Here is a 21611-nt window from a genome sequence, read left to right as displayed (position 1 = left end):
AGCACAGCGCCAAAAACTGCAGGAAACTGTGTGGAACTCGACTTAAGAATTTGGGTCCGAAATGGGTAAATATTGGGAAAAGTAAAGGTCTGGGGTGAAAATAAAAGTCATTTTCGTGATCAGCACACCAAAAACCGCAGGAAACTATGTAAAGCTCGACTTAAAAATTTTGGTCCAAAATTGGTAAATATTTGGAAAAGTAAAGAACTGGGGTGAAAATAAAAGTAATTTTTGTGACCAGCACACCTAATACTGCAGGAAACTATGTAAAACTCGACTTAAAATTTTGGTCCGAAATTGGTGAATTTTGGGAAAAGTAAAGGTCTGGGATGAAATTGAAAGTCATTTTCGTGATCAGCACACCAAAAACTGCAAGAAACTATGTAAAACTCAACTTAAAAATTTTGGTCCTAAATTGATAAATATTTTGGAAAAGTAAAGGTCTGGGGTGAAAATAAAAGTCATTTTTGTGATCAGCACACCAAATATTGCAGGAAACAATGACTCACCGAGGAAATTTTGGTCCCAAATCATGTAATTCTAGTCGAAAGTATGGGTCTGCAGTTGTTAACATGAACACAATTTCTAAGTGTGTTTCCTGTTTATGGTGTCGTAACATGAACCCTGACACTGTTACTTAGTCGAGTAACATTCCAGCATTGAATTGCTTAATGCGATTCACAAATTTCAATTACCATTCGATATCTCCTTGTTATTGAACTTATGAATACGCAATGTTATTAGTAATACCTGAAAAGTCTTTTATCTTTTTTTTATTTTAAACTAGTGGATGAAACTATGTTGATTTATCTCAATTAATTAAGAAGAGACACATTTACAGGCAGGCTGATTGCAACTACTTAATGGTGAAGACCCTCTGTCAGATCCAATGAATCGTTTCATAGAATCCAATGTCTAAACGCAAGTTAATCTTATTCTTAATGATAGTCATGACGTGATATTTAATCTTTGAAACAGTATAGCATAGGTATGTACCTAACATTCTCAGTAAATTAACAAGGTAGGTTTACGCCAGACCGCGTCTTGTCGTAACAGCCTTCGCGATGTGTCGCTGCCTGTTTCTCCAATCCGCGCCTGGCGTACCTACCTTGGCCTGCGGCGCTAGGCTGCCTCCGGCAGACAATGCTTGTCCATCATCAGTTACTTCAGAACTGTTGCATGCTGGGGGGCTCCGCCCCCCAGACCCCCCTTTATTCTAGATAGAGGTGCTTCATCTACAAATTACACGATCTTGACCCTTGTAACTTTTCAACTTGTTGTGGCTGGGGGGCTCCGCCCCCCAGACCCCCCTTTCATCCAGGCAGGAGAGGTCTACCGACAGAAAACTCGATTTTTCGCCGTTTTTTAGGTGTTTTTCGGCTATAAATACTGAACCACTTGAGCTAGGATGGTGAAATTTCGCGTGTGCCGAGCCAAGAACATACCTAATAACCCTGCGAAATCTCAGCCAGATCGCCCGAGCCGTTCAGGAGGAGTAGTGTACACACACAGACAGACAGACACACAGACAGACAGACAAAACTTTTCAACCGTACTGGAGTAACAGGCTTCGCTATCGCTCAGCCAAAAAGAGAGCCAACTCAAACCATGAAGACACAAATTACCAGTTGTCGCAGACAATCTATGATGAAGTTAACACCATGAAGACACAAATTACCAGTTGTCGCAGACAATGTATGATGAAGTTAACAGAATCGTCTCATGAAATCATATGACCAAGTCACTGAATCGTCTCATTGAATCAGATGTCAATGTCAAACCATGTATGCGCTACACTCACTCGCCATATAGTTATCTTTAAGGTGGGAAATACCCATTGAAGCCCCTTTTTTTAAAGTGCCTAGTTTTCATCCAAAACTCTTTCCTACCTTAAGGAGTTTAATTTTGTCTTGCAATGTGTTCCTTATAGATTCCAAATTCAGCCAGACATTTAACCTAAGTACCCTATGAGTGTAGAAAACTTCGGCCAAAAAACAACGCTGCCAACCTTCGGTGCGCACGTTTTCTCGAATAGTAATTGATCTCCAGGTCCAGGTATTCTGTACAGGATACTTGACACATGTATCTAGTTCACACCGTCGCCCTTTTTTGAAAGTGAGTTCCAGTTTTTTGTAAATAAGGCAGAAAAGTGCAAAAAAAGTAGTATTGACTCTCTATTTTCACTTTTCAGCCTTATTTACAAAAAACTGGAACTCACTTTCAAAAAAGGGCGACGGTGTGAACTAGATGCATGTGTCAAGTATCCTGTACAGAATACCTGGACCTGGAGATCAATTACTTTTCGAGAAAACGTGCGCACCGAACACATTTCCCCTGTAGCGGTGTAGCGGGGAAGGTGCTTTGTTGTTACATAAGGGGTATTGGCTGATAGGAAGTCAGTTCAAGTGGTAATGGAGCTAAATATCTTTGATTTTAAAATTTCCACATTTTGACGAACTAACCCTTGTATGCCATGAGACACGCCTTGGATTCTGACTTCTCACTTTTTTCAGTTCTTTGAGTTTCCTCCTCTCCATTTCTATTTTGATCTCGTGCCTGTTGTCTCTCTCCCTCTTCTTTGAAGAACCCTACTGTCATAGCGACACTCACTGGCCTCATGGTTCAACTTCTTACAGTTAATGCAAAACTTTTTAAACCTATGTTTGCACTGATCATCGGTATGATTTGTTCTCTTGTAATATTTACAGGGTTTCTTAGTCTTAGAGCGACAGTCTTTTGCTAGGTGACCTTTCTTCTTACAATTGGCAGATGATTTTGCTCTTGAAGTTATGAGTAGCACTGAATGCAGATGGTCGAGCTTCTTCCTTCTGAGCAGAGGTCGGACTTTCGAGCGATTTCGGCTGGCTACAGCCGCTGCCCTGGGGTTCGGCTGGCCCGGGCCGGCCCAGCCAGCCAGAGTCGGCTGGGCAGCCACGGGGCGGCTGTCGTGGCCGGAGACAGCACTGGGAGGTGAGAGGGGAAGGGAGGGTCGAGCGTCGCCGGCCTAGCAGACGAAACGAGCCAGAGCCAGCACCGTCGCAGAGGCGACGCCGGTGACGCACTGCGACGCGCTCTCTGTCGCACATGTTGGCAGCCGGCGTCGGCTGAGGCCCAGCCTTTGCAGCAAAGTCCGACCTCTGCTTCTGAGCATCCATCTTGCCTTCTTCAATTTGAAGCCTAGCGCATAGAAGGTCTTTTGAACACCTTAGGCGTAAAGAAGAACAGGAAGAAGAACATGGCGGCGAGGTGGCGTAGCGTAGTGCCGTCTCACAACAAGCAGAAAGGCAGCGTTTCAAACCAGCGCGAAATACGGGAAAAGGCGTCTCCTCTGATTGAGAAACTTTTTGGCCCGCCCTTCTATTCAAAAAATAGGGGGAGGGCCTATGCATTTGCCTTTGTGTCTGTGTGTTGTTGTTGTTGTTGTTGTTGTCGTTGTTGGCGTCTGTGTACAAGGAAGGAGTTGAGCTAGAGTAACCAGATTTGGAGGGTACTTCAGGAGTACCGTCCAAACAAATAATCCGGTGGTGCAAATCCCGTCCGGGTCGCACAAGGGCTGCTGCAGGTGCATCATGGTTTACATGAGCGGGAGGGGGATTTCCGCCATTATTGGTGCTAGCAGGGCACATAGGGGTATTTTTGGAATCGGGGCGACGAGACAAGATGAATGGACCTGGTCCCGACCCCATCGGCCGCTTTTACAAGTTGGCCGGATCAGGATCTTCAAAAAAGGGGGTCGACCGACTAAAAAAATTTATTGCAGATTTCGATTGGTCTCAGCAAGATCTTTTCAACGAGGGGTCGGAAAGGGGGTCCAGGAGCCCGACTTCGTCTATTAGTCACATCAGAATCTTGAAAAAAGGGGGTCGACCGACTGAAAATTTTTACTTAAGTTTTGGATAGGTCTTGGCAAGACCTCTTCAACGAGGGGTCGGAAGGGGGGTCCAGGAGCCCGCCTTCATGAGTTATGGGAAAAAGTGCGACGGACTCGTTTTGCGCTCCTGTGCCTCTATTGCAAGGAGTTGCAGTAGCATGGCAAATATGGGTATTTTCGGAATGAGGGCGAAGAGACAAATGGAATGGGCATATTCTAAGGACAGTTGGAGTAAAAAGTGTAAGGACTATTGCATATTGTGAATAGAAGGGCGGGCCTAGGTCACGATGGTACATCGATAACTTTGCTTTACCCGCTCACGGTGTGTGTGATGCGAGCGGGCCGAAGGCCCGGGCCTTCGACTGGCCAAATTGGGTCTGATGCGAGGGCCGAAGGCGCGAGGAAAGGCCGCCGGCAGGCCAAGCTGGGCCGGCCCCCTGTCGAACCGAGTTGCCGGCGCAGCGAAGCGGAGCTGGCAACTCGGTTCGACGGAAGGGCGGGCCCTAGCTTGTTCCAACTTTTGTTTGATTATTTGAGAGGAAGAAAAAAACGGATTTCCTTGTGTTAGACACAGGTTTGGCGACACCACCTTTCTGCTTGTTGTGAGACGGCACTACGCTACGCCACTTCGCCGCCATGTTCTTCTTCCTGTTCTTCTTTACGCCTAAGGTGTTCATCGCCCTGTGCCATGGAATCCCAGGCAGTACACGACCTCCGTATTCTTTTGGAAGAACACTCGTTTAGTAATAACTGCTGTTTCATTCATTGCATGACCTAGACTGTTGAGCTGATACGCTATTTACTGAATAGAGCTGACGTTCTCAAGAACTGTCTCAGTCTTTGTCCATTTATATGCACAGAATTCTAGTAAGAGATGATTCTTCTGATAATCTGAGTCTTTCTCATAGATGGTGCGTAGCTTATCAAACATTTCTTTTGCTGTGGTGCACGTCATCAAGTGCTGCTTCACAGTCTTATCTGTGACTCTATATCTAAACACTATAGTGTTTAGAATATACAGCTGTGCTTTCGCATCTAAGTTGTGCCACAGATCTACAGACTCAGCAGCTACATTCTCAAGAGGTGTGGTTCCATCAATGAACTCGAGCAGTTCATTTGCTCTAAATAATATCTTGCGCCCACATTGAGTAAGTGCTTGCATTTTACGGACTAATTACTCTGCAAACTCAACTGTGTACTCAGTACACTCTAGTTAAAAAGTGCTCATGAGTACACTCTAGTTAGAGTGTGCTCATGAGTACACTCTAACTAGCGTGTACTCAGATGAGTACACACCGAAGCACGCCTGGCAATTTATGCAGCTGAATGTTGCCTGCCATGGTTGACTATTTTGCACTTAAGAGATCACGAGAGAACTTCAGGAACACTTAAGCACTTGTACAGACCTTTCACTTCCACGCCTCTGGGCCCATAACCTGTTAGAGGCCGGAGCTAAAACGTGGTGGTTTAGGGAAGGTTCAATAACAACACTGGAGAACAGGAGACTTTATTCAGGTTGATTGTGTATTTATACGACAGAGGGAAGAACAACACGAACAAGAGTGGCGGTCGATATCTCGAAGCTGGAAGTCGATGAATGGTCGTTAGTGGTCACTGACATTGCTGACATGCCAACATGCTGCTTCAAATTTCTTGGCAATGGACTTGTTACAAGGTAGGTGTACGCCAAACCGTGTCTTGTCGTAACAGGCTTCGCGATGCTGCGCCAGTTTCGACAGTCCACGCCTGGCGTATACACCTACCTTGGCCTGCGGCGCTAGCCTGCCTTCGGCAGGATGCTTTCTTAGTCAAACCGTAGAAATGAGCGTGATCCCCCAAAAATTAGAATTTGGTGATCAAAATCTTCACTAATGGGGCTTAACTTAAGGTCGGAGGTCAGAATGGGTTCTATTTTCGTCATCAGCACCCTCCGAAACATAGGAAACGATAGAAAACTTGTCAAAAAGTATAAAGTACCAAAAAAGTTGTCTGTTTCTGCCGTTTTTTAAGTGTTTTTTTTGGCTAAAATGACCGAATGGATTGAGGTAGAAGGCTGAATTTTGGTGTGTGACGAGCCAAGGACATACCTAATGACCCTGCCAAATCTCAGCCAGATCGGCCGAGCCCTTCAGGAGGAGTAGTGCGCACACACAGACAGACAGACAAAACTTTTCAACCCCACTGGAGTAACGGGCTTCGCTATCGCTCAGCCAAAAAAGTATAAACCTTGCATTTAAACGTGGAAGCTGTATTTCAGCGATATCACGATTCGCTGCTTTGGACTGAAGAGAGCCAATGAGCAGTTTTAGCCATGAAACCTCTGAGAAGTCAGGATCGTCTTTTATCAGCACTGACAGTTAGGATTATTCTATTAGGAGGCGTCGATATGAATACGAACATAATGTTTGGTACATAAACGACTTGATGCCGCCTGCCACACACACATGGAGTGGTACGGCCGGCAGCTAGAAAAGTCTCTTGATGAAGGTGGTTAGCAGTGGTGTGTGACCGATTGTCAGTTAAGATGAGGCTGGCACCAGAAAATAATCTTTCACTAGGACAGGAGGTGGCTAACATAGTCAAACAACGACGGGCTATTGGGTACAAGTTGGGGTACTCATACTTCATCGATTCCCAAATTAAGATAGGATCAGAATGCACACTAAGAGGCCTGTTAGGTAATGGGTATTGAAATGCACGCTTTTTTGATTTTCATACCGGCCCAACCGGAAACTTGTTTTTTCATCCATGTAATTAGCCTGCGCCAAAACTGAGACCGGTCGAACAGGACGTATTAGGGGTCGCCAATGTTTTTTTAATATGACTACATGGATTGAGATAGAAAGCTGCTATTTGGTGTGTGGTGAGGCAAGGTCATACCTAATGACCATGATCCTGCAAAATCTCAGCCAGATCGGCCGAGCCGTTTAGGAGGAGTAGTGCACACACACAAACACGCCCCCACACATACAAGCACACACAGACAGAAAAAGTTTTTTATCCCCACTGGAGTAACGGGCTTCGATATCGCTCGGCCAATTACGTCTGCTCCAAATACTTCATAAGCAAGAGGCAATTAAGTCTATATACCGTAGGTCTAAGAGTGAAAATTTTGGGCGTATTAAGAGTGAATGACACTGTCTGCAGTGTAAAGGTTATTGCACCGCAACCTTTTGTTTTCTGTTTGCCCGGTTCGTGACGAGGTGGCGTGCGGAATACGAGCCAACGAGACGACCTTTCCCAATAAAATGTGCGCCTTCACGCAATCGCCTGCTTCAGTTCATTGATGACTCGGCAGTGGCAGGCAGCTTGTCTTCTTTCATGGAACGTGTGCTCACTGGTAGTGAGGATTTATTGTCAAAGGTAAGGGATGGTGGGGTACCATGTGACACGGCCACCATGTGACTTTGGCTTGTTCTCCCAAACGGCTTGCTATCCAACAGCGGTAAGAAGACTCGAAGGTATCATGAAGGAGAATCGACGTGCAATAGGTCGTGACTCTCCTTCGAAAAGGACGGGAATGGTAGCGATCAGAATTGGAAATAGTCTTAAAATAGCTCATTGGAAACTTTTTCTATTTCCCGCCGCGTCCGCTTTTTACCTTTAAAATACATTTTAAGGACACATGCTCTGCAAGATGTTCTTTTTTGATGTTTTAAGCGCAATATAAGCTTTGGCTCGATTCTCTACGTCATAAACTTTGAGCGTTATTGCTGTTTCCCCTAAAACTGTAGATCTGGGCACCATGTGATACTACTGTCATTCGCTGTGAGATTCCACGATTCACTCAGTTGAATTTGTTCAGCCCATGACATTTGTGCACTAATAACTAAAACCTTCATTGCTCGGGAACCAAAAATAATAAATTGATTAACTCAACGGAAATAAAAAGCTGGAACACTTCTTCATTCATTCTTTGCGTATAGGTACGCTGAATAGGATTTAAACCCTGACAAAAGGCCACTGTCACATGGTGCACTAAGGCTGTCACATAGTGTACTACGTGGGGTACGAAGTGACACTTTGACTTGGCCCATTCAACTCGGGATAACTCAGCAACCAAAACAGATAAATTAGAAATCTCAACAGCAATTTTAAGGTGAAGAATCATTTTGTTCACATGACTACTGATGGATGTAATGTGATTGGTAGTATTGGGTTGACGGGCACTTAACAAAAACCGTCACATGGTACCCCACCTTCCCTTATAAGTTGCGAGAGAGAAGTAGAGAAATACAAGGCAAGAAAAGTACCTCTTCCTGTAGCCTGCTAGAGACATTCAGTTATTCATCGTTTATAGTTGAAATAACTGATCGAGGAATGGCGCGGAGTCAAAACATGACACCCGAACAAGTCCATGAAGAACCTGTTTCGTAACTACGAAGGAAATAAAGGTTTTCTTCGATTCCTTCGTGAAGAATTGCCTCTTATTGCGAAGAATTTCGCTTCTTAAAATGAAGCATTTTTCATATTTTCCAATGCCATTGTTTTCTTTTCACCGTGCAGCTCGTAAGTGTGTAACTTTCTTACCGTAAAAGCAGGTAATATGGACCTGGACCATCAGTGGGTAATAACATCAAAAGCGTCAGGTCACTGCGCATAGGAAAGTGATGTCACAGAAATCCTATGCGCAGTGACACTTCTGATGTTCACTCCAAAATTTAACTATCGCTTCTTGAACTTATTCATCATCTATAGCATTCCTTTGTATTGTTTTCATTATCCCTGCCAACAGTTTTTTGTTTCTTTCTGAAAAATGGTCAAAATGGAGTTTTTTCCCTTCTCCGCTTCCTGGATCAGTCATTCCCTCTATTTACCGGTATTCTCCGCTACTGTCTAATTGGACATGTCTCTTTTCGCCAGATGAAATCGTGTCAACAGTTTTCCAAGTTCAATCACTCATTCGCTACGCCTAGGATGATAACGATGCACCAAAAGCTCGTTCCAATGATTGCATTACTCGTTCTGCTGGTCACTCCAGTGGCCAGGTGCCGATTCATTAACGCCTATGCGGTACGACAAGTACTCAGACAGTTCACAGCGCTATCGGAGAGCTCACGAATGAGTATACACTCAAACCGGGAAACTGACATCACGTTGAGGCGAATTGGACCAAATGTCATGTTCCAGTAAGCATTGTGTCACATTCGTTTGGATGTGAACTAGGAAGTAGCTTTTTCACATTGAATTGAATATGACGCATCCCTCAAAGAAACGTGACATTTTGCCATATTCGTTTGAACGCGATGTCATGTTATGTTCCTGGAATGAGAATGATAGCGGGTCGTGCAAAAACCAGTTCTAATTTTTAAGTTAAAAGTGTGGTGTTCACTCCGTCGCTGCTTGGCTGCAGGGTCCTTATATCAGCTACGCAGACAGAGTATTTGAGTGCAGTGATGACGGGCCCAAGGCGCAACTACAAGTGCACCTTCGGTTCAGCCATTTCAACCGCTTCAAGCCCTATGAAAAACAGACGGCAACTGGCAACGTGACTCTCTTGCAAGACGTAGATGACAGCCACTCTGTGAGTTCAAGCGATCAATATTCGACAATCACTCTTTGAAATTAGAAGTAACTCTACATTTTCGTTAAAATCTAGGAGCATTCTACTTTTATTACAAAAAAAGTCTTGCCTCATGCCGCACATTGGCACTGATTAAAATTGCCGTTTTCCTTTCCTATGACGTCGAGCCGGGCTTGACATTTGATTTTTAAAATGATTTCAGATATGTGAGCTTTTCGAAATGGGCCAAAAATGAATGGAAACAGAATTTTATAGTGCTCAAAGTTCCGGGTGGGATGTGCTCTGTTCCCGCGAAAACATTCCCTACGCCTATCAGGTCACTTTCAACCCGCCAAAATGACAGGGGCCCTTTCGCAATACGCAAGGCAAGTATTAGCAGCTACAAGTTAAGCAAAAGCAGACTGAAATAGCGGGGGGGGTGAAACTCATTGGTGTCCCTTTGTTCCAGGGAACGTACTCCCTGAACGAGGATCAGATGGATTGGACCCTGCCTAACATTCCCCAGATGCCTTACGGGCGGTATCGCGTTAACGTGACGGGGCTATGGAAGAAGAGCGGCATGCGCTTTCTTACTGCGTGCATGGATTTCATTATTATGCCAAAACCGTAAGGAGGGCGTCCGGACGTCAAAATATAGCAGACTCTACACTGTACGAGAAAACCACAGTGAAACCCGTTAATTTTTTTTTGCCGGCATTTACTGTAGTTCAGAACACATGATTTACTGTGCCTGGCTACAGTATTTAGTGTAACTGGTGCAGGATATTCCGTACTCCACTCCTGTGGCACAGTGAATCCTGTACAATGTACAATAAATACAGTAAAAATGAACAGTAAATCCTGTACTCTGAACTACAGTGACAGCTGTACTAATCTAATCACTACAGGATTTACTGTGATATTTTCCCACAGTGTACACCCTTGAGCCTTAGATATTAGCTGTCAAGACTCAACACATTTTAAAACTAATACTTGTAAAATGAGAAAATCTTGGATAAGCAGTTTGTGAATCGCAACCCACAATGGAAAGTAATTGTGTGAAAAATAAAATGAAAAACTTATCAGAGTCAACTTATTGTGTAAGTACAACACACGTCGTAAATTAATATATGAAAATGAAACGGATGAACCCATTGTAAAATGGGTGTTAGGACTTCGATTTGATGCGGCTGTGGTCCCTGAAGTGCGATTGATCCCAATCTCGGCTTAAAATTCTTCTTTTTTCAATTAAGTGCACAGACTCGATTTCAGCACTCACATAAGTCAGTTTTCGGCTATTCTGGAGGCCCACTGAAGGTTCCGCGAGGGTGAGAACCGAGCGCGACATTAAAACCGCACAGTACTTTCCATGCTTCACTGGGTCAACGCCTCGGCAGAGCCAGCTCTTTTGTCGGCGGGCCGTTAATGTACTGTACACTGTACAGCGCGGCGGGCACGACTGCGAGGCGCACCGGTCAGGTTGGGCGCGGCGTCAGTGTCCCTGCCGCCATGGTGGCGTTCGTGTTGCTGGGCGCGGCCGCGCTGCTCGCCGCCGTCTGGCTGTACTTCTCCTGGAACTTCAACTACTGGAAGGACCGCGGCGTCGTGTCCTACAACCCGTTCTCCCTGACCGGGGACCGCGGCGCCGGCCTGCCCGCCGGGAAGCCTTTCTACGAGTGGCTGGACCACGCCTACTCCAAGTACAAGGGCAAGCAGCGCTTCGTGGGCACGTTCCAGGCGCGCAGGCCCGTCCTGGTGGCGCTGGACCCGGAGCTCATCAAGACGGTCCTCACCAAGGACTTCGGCAGCTTCCACGGCCGCGGGCAGCCTATCGACGAACAGGGCGACCCTCTGAGCGTCAACCTCTTCTTCTTGTCTGGGATCCGCTGGAAGAACCTGCGGATGAAAATGTCTCCAGTTTTCACCACGGGCAAGCTCAAGCTCATGTACCCCCTCATGGTGGACATCACCAACGATCTGAACAGCAAAGTGCGATCTGATGCGGCCGAAGGTGACAGCCAGGTAAAAATTCCGTGGGGGCATCTGCACAAACCACGAAGGGCGACAACAAATAACACGTTAAATCCGTCTTCTGGCATTCCCACGAATATCAGGCAATTCACAGGAATATCTCCTGGGATTATCAGAAATTTAGGTCAGTAACCAGGATATGGTTTTACCGGTAAGACCACCGGGACAATTATAGGAAAATCACGTAACTAAAGTCTACTGCCACTAACCCCCTCCGATGCTTCAGAAATTTGTTAGGGTTCTCAGCCCAATAAGAAGTCCAAAGCCAAAATACAAGTTCTGACAAATACTATTGGCCTAGATTGTGGCCAACTTTATTTTTACTTTTGTACATAAGCATGAATTTGAGTATTGACCTGAATCCACACTCTCAGCCTTTTACTGACTATTTCTCATTAACACACGTATTTCTGTGTGATACTGAGAAAAAAATTATAGGTGTCCCGGTTACTTATCACTTAGCAATTGCTAATTACTGTACTGATATTATCGTTTCCTAAGTAAATTACATAGAAATATTTAAATATTGAAGGACGAAATACAAAGTACTTTGGTTGCTTTCAGAAATGCGTCTGCTAATGAGAAGTAGTCAGTAAAATGCTGAGAGTGCACAAGTGTCGTGGGTGCCGGCTCAGGATTGGAGACCCCATGTAAAATTGCCCAAGGAACAAAATTATGGCCCTAGATTCAACCTGCGACTGACGCGCGCTCAGTCACTCCCCAAAACATCTTCGAAATTACCCCAAAACCAGTCTTCTCTTAGGATTTTGAGGAAATTGAATATTTTCACAGTGAGCAAAGATCTACTGTGTAAAAAATGTCGAATCGAATTGGACCTGGGCCTAGACCCCGTAGGAGATACAGGGCTTCGGAGCTATGAATGTTTACACTTTTTAGTGAAAATGAAGGTTGTGAGCACCGGTTTTCACCGTCAAATAAAACTCCGTTTTTTAAACTTTTTTTTTTTAAATCTACCTGCGCAAAGATTTAGGATAGGACAGTTCTAACTAAAACTCAAAATTCCTACTAGATCTTATTGAGTCGTGCGAGATCTCGAAGAGGCACGACCTGGACCTGGGTCGGCAACTTCCGGTTGAGGACTGGATAAGCACACTGGGAGAAATAATGAAGATTGTGGCTGTTAAACCTGATGCCACTCTCCACTGTTTACCGAAAGAAGGTGCTTACCGTACCGTGGGATACAGTAGACACTGTGCCTGAAGGAACGGCGTTCACTGTATCCCGGGAACGTGCATCCACTGTACCTTGGAAACTGTTCAAACACGGCATTCAGTATAACTGTAAGATAAAAGAGAAATCCCAAAATCGCGATAGAAACGTTTCGATGACGGAAATGAATTCATCTCAACAAGACGAACAAAAAATGATGAGCATGTTATGGGCTCAGACTTGAAATTCAACAGATATCGGCATCAAAAGTCTAAAAAAGTAGGATTTTGGATCGTAATTTGATGAGTCCGATGTTTTGGAGTCCAAAATCCTACTTTTTTAGACTTTTGATGCCGATATCTGTTGAATTTCGAGTCTGAGCCCACAACATGCCTATCAATTTTTGTTCGAATTGTTAAGATGAGTTTATTTCCGTCTTCAAATCGTTCCTATCGTAATTTTGGAATTTCGCCTTTATTTTACAGTTATACTGAATGCCGTGTCTGAACATTTTCCAAGGTACAGCGGATGCGGGTTCCCAGGGTACAGTGAACGCCGTTCCTTCAGGCACAGTGTCCACTGTGCCCCAGGGTACGGTAAGCATCTTCTTTCGATGAACAGTGGAGAGTGGCATTAGGTTTAACAGCCACAATCTTCATTATTTCTCTCAGTGCAGTAAGCACCTCGTTCCTCATTTTTCCCTCCATTCGTACTAACGTAGCTCTGACCGAATCTTGCGTGCGATACGCGGGCCTCAGATAAAGGCGGAAGACCATTACATCTTATCAATCATTATTTGCCGAGCACGCACACACCCAAGCACCAGTTCCTCACCGAAGAACAGCTGCACGCCCTTGTTCTGACCTCCGTGAAGTTGGCATAGCCACTTGACGCACAATATACAGAATTACTTTTCGATGAACACGATACGACCTTTTGAATAGGGCCCCTTGATTTCCAACTCGAACATAATACCAGGTGTCCAGAGAAACGATTGAACAGTCGTACAAGTCCCTTGTGTCTGAAGAAGGTAACGTCAAGAGAGACATCAGTATTTAAAAAAATCCACTTTTTTGAAATGATTTTCTAGCGAACTTAAGGTGGACAAAATATTTTACAATGCAATATTTTTGATAATCTTTAAGGCTGCAACCCATCCTAATTGGGTCTGCTGACGATAGATGACGCTATGAGAGCGTTATGGCGATCGAGCTGTAAGGAGGAAGGAGGTTTCATCAGTCTGTACTAAGTTGTCTCCGGTCGCCTTGATAGTGAAACCAGGAATACACAGCGGAGTCTTACTGGTGTCTGTAGCCTCTTATCTGCCCAGGGCCTCAGACTGTGTCAGGGTATTCCCAGAAAGTCGTTCGTGGGGCGAGTGTACACCAGACGGCGTCGTGAGTACAGTAGGCGCCCGAGGTCGTCTGGCAGTGGCCCAAGTTCAAGGTCTGAGAACGAGTTTCTCTGCGTATTTTGCGGCATATGGACGTCGCGATGGCCCCAGTTTGATCGGTCTTGATGTGTCGATAAACAGACCTTTCTGAGCGGCCGGAACTAAGGATAGCCGCTGCGCTGCTATTCTTATCCCCTGCTCCGGCAGCAATGCCTGAACCAACACTTTCTGCTGACTATAGTTCCACTTGACTGTCCTCAACGGTCCTCAAATTCGCAACTTCGCTTAGGAAATATCACTTGACATGACTCTGTTTAACATTTTAACGGAAAGTGATAGGTCAAAGAAATCCTCTTAGGAGTGACCCAACACTTCTGTTGTTTATCTCAAAAATTTAACTAATACTTCTTGAACTTCTTAACATTCATTCGTTTAGTTTAAGTTCTCCCTGCTAACAGCTTTTTGTTTCTCCTGGAAAATGGTCTAAATGGAGAAATCCCCTTCTTCCGCCTCCTGGATCAGTTGCGTCACAAATTGGTGACGATCTCATCTAAGCTTATGTACGTATTGCCTATGGGCGCGACGACAATGTCTCCAAGTGTTGAGACCACATTCTTGTGGGGAAAATTGGCCTTGGAATTGTCATTGTGTCACAACGAACAGTTTCAGTGAGAATCCAAAAAATATGGTCATGAAATCACATGTTTTCGTGCACTCTAAATGTTTAGTATAGTGAAGTTTCTCCATATCAAGGTGAAAATGTTCCATATTATGGTGGTGCAGCTGACTTCATAACATACCATTCAGAATTCACTGTACCTTATACATATTTTGACGACTTTCGTTTGTGTTATGGAGGGAATCTCCACCATAACATGTTGGTGCAGTCTTTCACCGTAAGACAATTACAGTGTGCACCTGCCGTTCCAGGTGGAGTTCAAGGACCTGCTGGTGCGCTACAGCACCGACATAATCGGCTCCGTCGCCTTCGGCATCGACTGCAAGACCATGCGGGGCGGCAACGAGGACTTCATGGCCATGTCGCGCGCCATCTTCGGCCGCAACATTGTGTTCTTGATCCGTTTCTTCCTCATTTCCGTGCATCCCATTTTCGTCAAGGTCGTGCCCTTTAAACTTGTGTTCAGGAAGATGACCAACTTTTTCATCGACCTCATGAAAGACACTGTCCAGTATCGCGAGGAACACAAGGTGAGCGCTGCACTGATCAAGCATGCCATTTGCAGTGCGTTGCACAGCTAAATTCAAAAGGAAGGATTATACTTCGTATTTTTTACAAACATAATAATAATTTACTTAGAAAAATTATGTTCATCAACAAATGGTCAGTACACTCTCAGACTGTTGTTGACTTTTTATCTTTGGTTAAAGAGCATTTTACACGGCGATAAAAAGTACTATTTCCTCAATATCTATGTAAGATTTTGTTTGACTTAAAGTTAGTTTGCTATTGACAAAGAAACAATACGCAATCGACTTCAAAAACAGTAAGTAATTGATGACAATTTAGTCTTTGTGGTAAACAATATTGTACCTGGTTACAAAGGAAATACTACATATTATTGTTGCTTAAAAAGATAAGTTAGCAAAGGATAAAAAATCAATTATTGGAAGAAAAAAGACAATACGAGTGTGAGAGTGTATCCACTGAGACAAAGGTCAAGTTTCTTTGTGAGGCATAAAGCATGTGTGCCCCAGGTGGAGCGCAATGACTTCGTTCCAGTGCATGATGGAGTTGCGCAACGAGGACCGAGGCCGCAGCGCTGCCGACCGCCTCAACCACATCGAGCTGAACCACCACACCATGGCGGCCCAGGCCTTCCTCTTTTTCATCGCCGGCCTGGATAATATTTCGAACACGGTGGGCACATCAATGCACTAGTGATCTCACAACACTACTAATGGGGTATTTCGACTGAAAGAAGAAGAAAACAAATTCCAAGATGGGCGCTGCTTGAACATACACTCTCAGACTTGCTATCGACTTTTAGTTTTATACAGTTAATTGCTTGCCGAGGTTATGGTCAGACCTCGACGCCTCAAAGTTTGTCAGTATTTTGCAATCTTTCAAGTATTTATTGGAGAGAGAGAGAGAGGGGGGGAGAGAGAGAGAGAGAGAGAGAGACCCAGCCCACTGACAAACGTGTGCAGGTTGGCTTCGCCCTGACCGAGCTCGCCCTGAACCCCGAGCTGCAGCAGCGCGCCGTGGACGAGGTGCGGTCCTGCATGGAGAAGCACGGCGGCGCCATGTCCTTCGAGGCCCTCCGCGACATGGCGCTCGTCGAGAGGATCATCCGCGAGGCGCTGCGGAAGTACTCGCCAGTGGGCGTGCTCACGCGGCAGCCCGACGACTCGTACCAGGTAAGGGGGCGTGCAAATATTACGTCATCACAAGGGAGGGGACATTGGCTCCTGATGAGGGTCCTATCTTAAACACATGGGATGGTTAGGTTAAACCGACGATGGACGCTGGGGAGAGGATCAAAAAGAGGCCTAAAATAGGTGACGTAAAATGTGCACGCTGCCTAAGGGGGCGGGTTGGAGTCAGTGCAAAGTCAATAATGGCCAAAGGGTCCGAAAGCATTCACTGTGTAGAACGTGGTAATTACCACGTGTAACCGCGGCACTGCCTGAACTTTAAGACTTCATTTTCAGACCAAGGCAAGGCGTCGTCGTCAAACAAACACTTAGTACGAATCTGACGCTCTCAGGCTCGTATTGACTTTTTATCTCTTGCCAAAAAGTTTTTTTATGCAAACGTACACTCTTAAAACCTTACGAAGTATTTTGAGCATACATATAACAAACTAAAATACTTTGTTATACGAACAAATAGTTTGTAAATTACAAAGTATTTTCTTTGTAAGCTTACGTATGCTCGAAATACTTTGTTATACAAACTACTTTTCTTTGTAAGGCCCAAAATAGTTTGTAAGGTTTTCTCAGTGTAATATGCACTATTTTTTCTTTAACTTTGCACGTTTTTGATCATTTCATAGGGTGTTTATTCCATTGACCCTGACTTTTTTCTCAATCGCAATGTACTTTATGGTTTCTTATCAATCTGTTGACAATTTTATCTTAAAAACGGTCAAAATTGTGCATTTGTTAAAGCGAAAATAGTACAATGAGGTATTCCACCTGAAAGAGGAAGAAAAGAAATTGCAAGATGGCCTCCGCTAGAACATAACGATCCCTCACTTGTTTCCGGATTTCTTTCTGCTCGGGGGCTTCTGCGCACATGAGACTGAGAGTGGAGACTGACTTGAAAATCCCTGCTGCCGTAGATTCCCGACTCGGACGTGGTCATCGACAAGTCTGCCATGGTGTGGATCCCGATCTGGCAGGCGATGCACGACCCGGACATCTTCCCGGAGCCCGACCGCTTCGACCCGGACCGCTTCACGGACGAGGCCAAGCAGGGGCGGCACCAGTACGCGTACCTGCCGTTCGGCGAGGGGCCGCGCTTCTGCATCGCGGAGCGCTTCGCCGTGCTGGAGATGAAGCTGGCGCTCGCCTCGCTGCTGCACCAGCACGTCTTCAGCGTCGGCAGCAAGACCGCCGTGCCCTTGGTGCTCGACCCCAAGGCCAACGCTCCTACGCCGGAGAACGGCTTCTGGCTGCGAGTGGAAGACAGGAAGTAGTGTCCAACGGAGAGCACTCTAAGTGTTGTACATTGAAGATTCTCCATATTTTGGTGAAAATGTTCCATATTATGGTGGTGCAGCTGAGTTCGTAACATACCATACGAAATTCACTGTATCTTATAGATATTTTCCCGAATTTCGTTGGTATTATGGAGAAAATCTCCGCCATAATATGTTGGTGCAGCCTTTCACCGTGAGACTTTTTCAGTGAGGCATCCCAAGGAACATAACAAAGTCACCACGATGCCTAATGATGAGTGTTTATTATTGACATCATTACCGACCGACCGTCAAAGTTAGCGTTCTCTGACGTCGACAACTCTTGAGTGCGTAACGTAAGACGTCTCCATACAAGCCCTGTTGAGAACATTACAGCGTCACTCTTGTACTGAGAGAATGTGTTCCCTACTGTCCGAAATTGAAAAGGGGCTCCATGTAAAGAAAAGTTCTTAAGTGTGTGATTTAAATTTTTTTTTCGCCCGGTCCTGCAACGGGTGATGCACCGTCCTTCGTACTGATTGATTGTCACGTTGAGCAATTGTGCAGATGTTTTGTTGCAGCATTATTATGGTTGCATTCGTAGAAGCAGTGGTTTCAAATATTGAGTTACAATCACGAATGCTCATTGATTGAAACAAATTGTGAAGTGTTTCTGAAAGGAAAAAAATTAGAATGCATTGTCTTTAGGATAACGTTTACTTTCGATCAAGTACAGCTCATTTGCAATGTACCAAAAATTCCAAGTTGGCCATGTTCAAGCCTGCCCAAGGGCAACCGCAGCTGACGCGTACGCCGAAGAGACACTGTTTGATCTTTGGGCAGAATTTCTGCTGCAGTTGCAAGTGTAGTCCTTTTGTTGTCATTCGCACCGAAGAAATTCCTTTGAAATCTTCCAAAGCAGCCAATCCTTTGGAAAGCCCAAGGACGATTGAAAGTTGCTCGTTGTTCATCGCAGGTTGAGTAAATATGAGTACATCGACTGTGACCGGCGTATGATCTGCAACCAAAGACGCGTCAGAATAAAGACTTTTTGATACCTAATGTTATGAACCGAAAACGCCCCTTTTGTATCTTTTTCAAATGAAATATTGTCTAAAACTACCCCCGTTCACGGTGTGTTATCAACATGTTTGAGGCAGCAAATTCATTTAAGAATAGATCTGCGTTTCAAGTAATTATGAGCTATTGACAATGGGGTAAAATTGGTTCTTGCGCCAAATTTTTGTAACATGGCTCAGAGTTCATTGTAAGGCACTGTAACGCAGCTCAGATTTCATTGTGAGACATTCAGAATGTACTTACAACGATACTACGCCTTAGTTTTAGCAGTGCACACTTAATTGATCGTTTTTAGAACATCCTAGATGTCTCACAATGAAATCTGAGCTTCGTTCGAAGCAATATTTCTTCATATACTAATCTAATAAGTATTTTCATTGTAAGATACAACGAAAACCTTTCACTCTCATTCCAGGATTGTGACGTCACCTTGAAGAGAATGTGACAAAATGTTACGTTCTTCGTTTGAATGCGAATAAGCTAATTTATGGCCGATTCACATCCAAACGACGCTAATACTCAAAACAATCGTGACATTTCGTCACATTCGTTTCAACGTGATGTCACGTTTCTGGAATGAGAGTTTTCCTACTACGAAGAAATACTTCCTTCGCATTATACTCGCGGCATTTCCTAATTACAGGAAATTTCTTCGTAAGACATGTACAGTGTACTCAGAACAAACCCAACTTACAGAGCATTTAGAGTGAACATTAGAAAACGCTGATAATCCGGGAATGTGACGTCACGTCCGTATAAACGTGAATCGTGCCACGTTCGTTTGAATACCGTGTAACATTAGTATGAACGTGAATCCAGCCTCGTCCGGGCCCGCGACCAGCCGATTCGCGTTCAAACGAACGTGACACGATTCGCGTTCAAACGAACGTGACACGATTCGCGTTCAAACGAACGTCACATCACATTCCCGGATTTCCCAGTGTTTTTGAATGTTTGAGTGTGTTTTCGTGTGGCCCAAGCTGATACCCACGTCGAGGCACAGCTCCAGGGTCAGCTTGACCAGTCGGCCCGCCGTGAGGTGCAAGGGCCGTTGCGCTCGCAGGGTCACCATGTTCAAGACGTCGGCCGCGCGGCGGTTCAGTCCGCTCAGCGTCCTGGACGTCATGTCCGGCCGCATGGTGGCGTAGGCGGCCACCGACACTTCCTCGGACTGCGACAATTTTGAACCATGGGGTGTTCCGCAAGGGGTCTGCTACGGACTAAAATTATGTACGATTGAGGAAAGTGAGTGTAGTGAGTTTCCCACTGAATTCAGCCATCATATTTGCCTATTTACCGGCGTTATTTGAACAAATTGTCTTCACTCTCAGCACGTTACTGACAGTTACCTCATTTTGTTAGTACTCGTGCAAGTAATTTGTGGAACCACAATACGTACTTTTTCTTTTTTGGCCCGCCCTTCTATTCAAAAAATAGGGGGAGGGCCTATGCATTTGCCTTTGTGTCTGTGTGTTGTTGTTGTTGTTGTTGTTGTTGGCGTCTGTGTACAAGGAAGGAGTTGAGCTAGAGTAACCAGATTTGGAGGGTACTTCAGGAGTACCGTCCAAACAAATAATCCGGTGGTGCAAATCCCGTACGGGTCGCACAAGGGCTGCTGCAGGTGCATCATGGTTTACATGAGCGGGAGGGGGATTTCCGCCATTATTGGTGCTAGCAGGGCACATAGGGGTATTTTTGGAATCGGGGCGACGAGACAAGATGAATGGACCTGGTCCCGACCCCATCGGCCGCTTTTACAAGTTGGCCAGATCAGGATCTTCAAAAAAGGGGGTCGACCGACTAAAAAAATTTGTTGCAGATTTCGATTGGTCTCAGCAAGACCTTTTCAACGAGGGGTCGGAAAGGGGGTCCAGGAGCCCGACTTCGTCTGTTAGTCACATCAGGATCTTCGAAAAAGGGGGTCGACCGACTGAAAATTTTTACTGAAGTTGTCGATAGGTCTTGGCAAGACCTCTTCAACGAGGGGTCGGAAGGGGGGTCCAGGAGCCTGCCTTCATGAGTTATGGGAAAAAGTGCGACGGACTCGTTTTGCGCTCCTGCTGTGCCTCTATTGCAAGGAGTTGCAGTAGCATGGCAAATATGGGTATTTTCGGAATGAGGGCGAAGAGACAAATGAAATGGGCATATTCTAAGGACAGTTGGAGTAAAAAGTGTAAGGACTATTGCATATTGTGAATAGAAGGGCGGGCCTAAGTCACGATGGTACATCGATAACTTTGCTTTACCCGCTCACGGTGTGTGTGATGCGAGCCGGGCCTTCGACTGGCCAAGTTGGGTCTGATGCTCGGGCCGAAGGCCCGAGAAAAGGCCGCCGGCAGGCCAAGCTGAGCCGGCCCCCTGCTAGGGCGGGCCCTAGCTTGTTAAAGAACTACTCCGGAAATATTAAATAACGTAAGGGAGTATGGGGCGATTTGTAACAGGGGTGATTCGTAACAAATGCGTTTATTAATTTAAGTGGAGGGAGCAGAGCAAAATCTGAGTATGGCCCCTCTTTCGCTTTAAGTAGAGGGTCCTTGAACAATCGAAGCGGATGTGATCGGTGCTCAGGCATAGTTTTGGAGGGCGTCTGAAATATAGGGTACGCCGAAAACGGGCAAATCTTTTATTTTGAGTTCGAGGAAGTTTCTGTCTGAGGCTCCCCAGGTATGAATCATCATCGAAGTACCGTTGGGGCCTTGAAGCGTGACCCCTTTACAATGTAACCACGTGGCATAAGTTGCTTTTACTTTGTCCAGTGATAGTTAGGGACGTATTTCTTGCGTAACAGGCATTTGGGGTGATTCGTAACAGACCCGTATAAAAACAAGAATTTAAGTAGTTTTTGCTGTTAAATGCTTGAATTATTTCTCGAATCATCTGCTGTTTTATTCCAATACATTTACACAGCTCGAAATGCAT

The 21611-nt window shown here is 45.2% G+C and overlaps 3 protein-coding genes and 1 pseudogene across 3 annotated transcripts in view; 3 read left to right on the top strand and 1 right to left on the bottom strand.

The window, feature by feature from the left end:
* Positions 1–21611, top strand: part of LOC117646678 — a 586045-nt gene that overhangs the window by 40606 nt on the left and 523828 nt on the right. The window lies entirely within an intron of this gene.
* Positions 7185–9527, top strand: LOC117654209. Its single transcript, XM_034400462.1, has 4 exons — positions 7185–7234; positions 8735–8884; positions 9225–9395; positions 9471–9527. The coding sequence occupies exons 1-4, from the start codon at positions 7193–7195 to the stop codon at positions 9525–9527; spliced, it is 420 nt and encodes a 139-aa protein (XP_034256353.1). The 5' UTR covers positions 7185–7192.
* On the top strand, positions 10867–18408 carry LOC117646288 (annotated as a pseudogene).
* The window catches only part of LOC117646316, an 8431-nt gene continuing 5145 nt past the window's right edge, over positions 18326–21611 (bottom strand). Inside the window, exons 8-9 of the mRNA XM_034387187.1 lie at positions 19684–19912; positions 18326–18630 (exon numbers count right to left, since the gene is read on the bottom strand). Coding sequence (XP_034243078.1) covers positions 18350–18630; positions 19684–19912 — 510 coding nt within the window. The 3' untranslated portion in view covers positions 18326–18349. The remainder of the gene's footprint in view (positions 18631–19683; positions 19913–21611) is intronic.

The sequence above is a fragment of the Thrips palmi genome, unplaced genomic scaffold, assembly GCF_012932325.1.
Source record: "Thrips palmi isolate BJ-2018 unplaced genomic scaffold, TpBJ-2018v1 HiC_scaffold_10, whole genome shotgun sequence".
Classification (NCBI taxonomy): domain Eukaryota; kingdom Metazoa; phylum Arthropoda; class Insecta; order Thysanoptera; family Thripidae; genus Thrips; species Thrips palmi.
Note: the sequence above shows the minus strand (reverse complement) of the source record. Positions and strands in the feature narration are given on the sequence as shown.

What these genes read in the sequence shown, in the direction of transcription:
- LOC117654209 (XM_034400462.1), top strand. Translation starts at nt 7,193, where the DNA reads ATGGAACGTGTGCTCACTGGTAGTGAGGATTTATTGTCAAAG. An exon ending in GATTCATTAACGCCTATGCG is followed by an intron (nt 8,885 to 9,224) that starts GTACGACAAGTA and finishes GCTTGGCTGCAG; the next exon opens with GGTCCTTATATCAGCTACGC. An exon ending in ACGTAGATGACAGCCACTCT is followed by an intron (nt 9,396 to 9,470) that starts GTGAGTTCAAGC and finishes GTTAAAATCTAG; the next exon opens with GAGCATTCTACTTTTATTAC.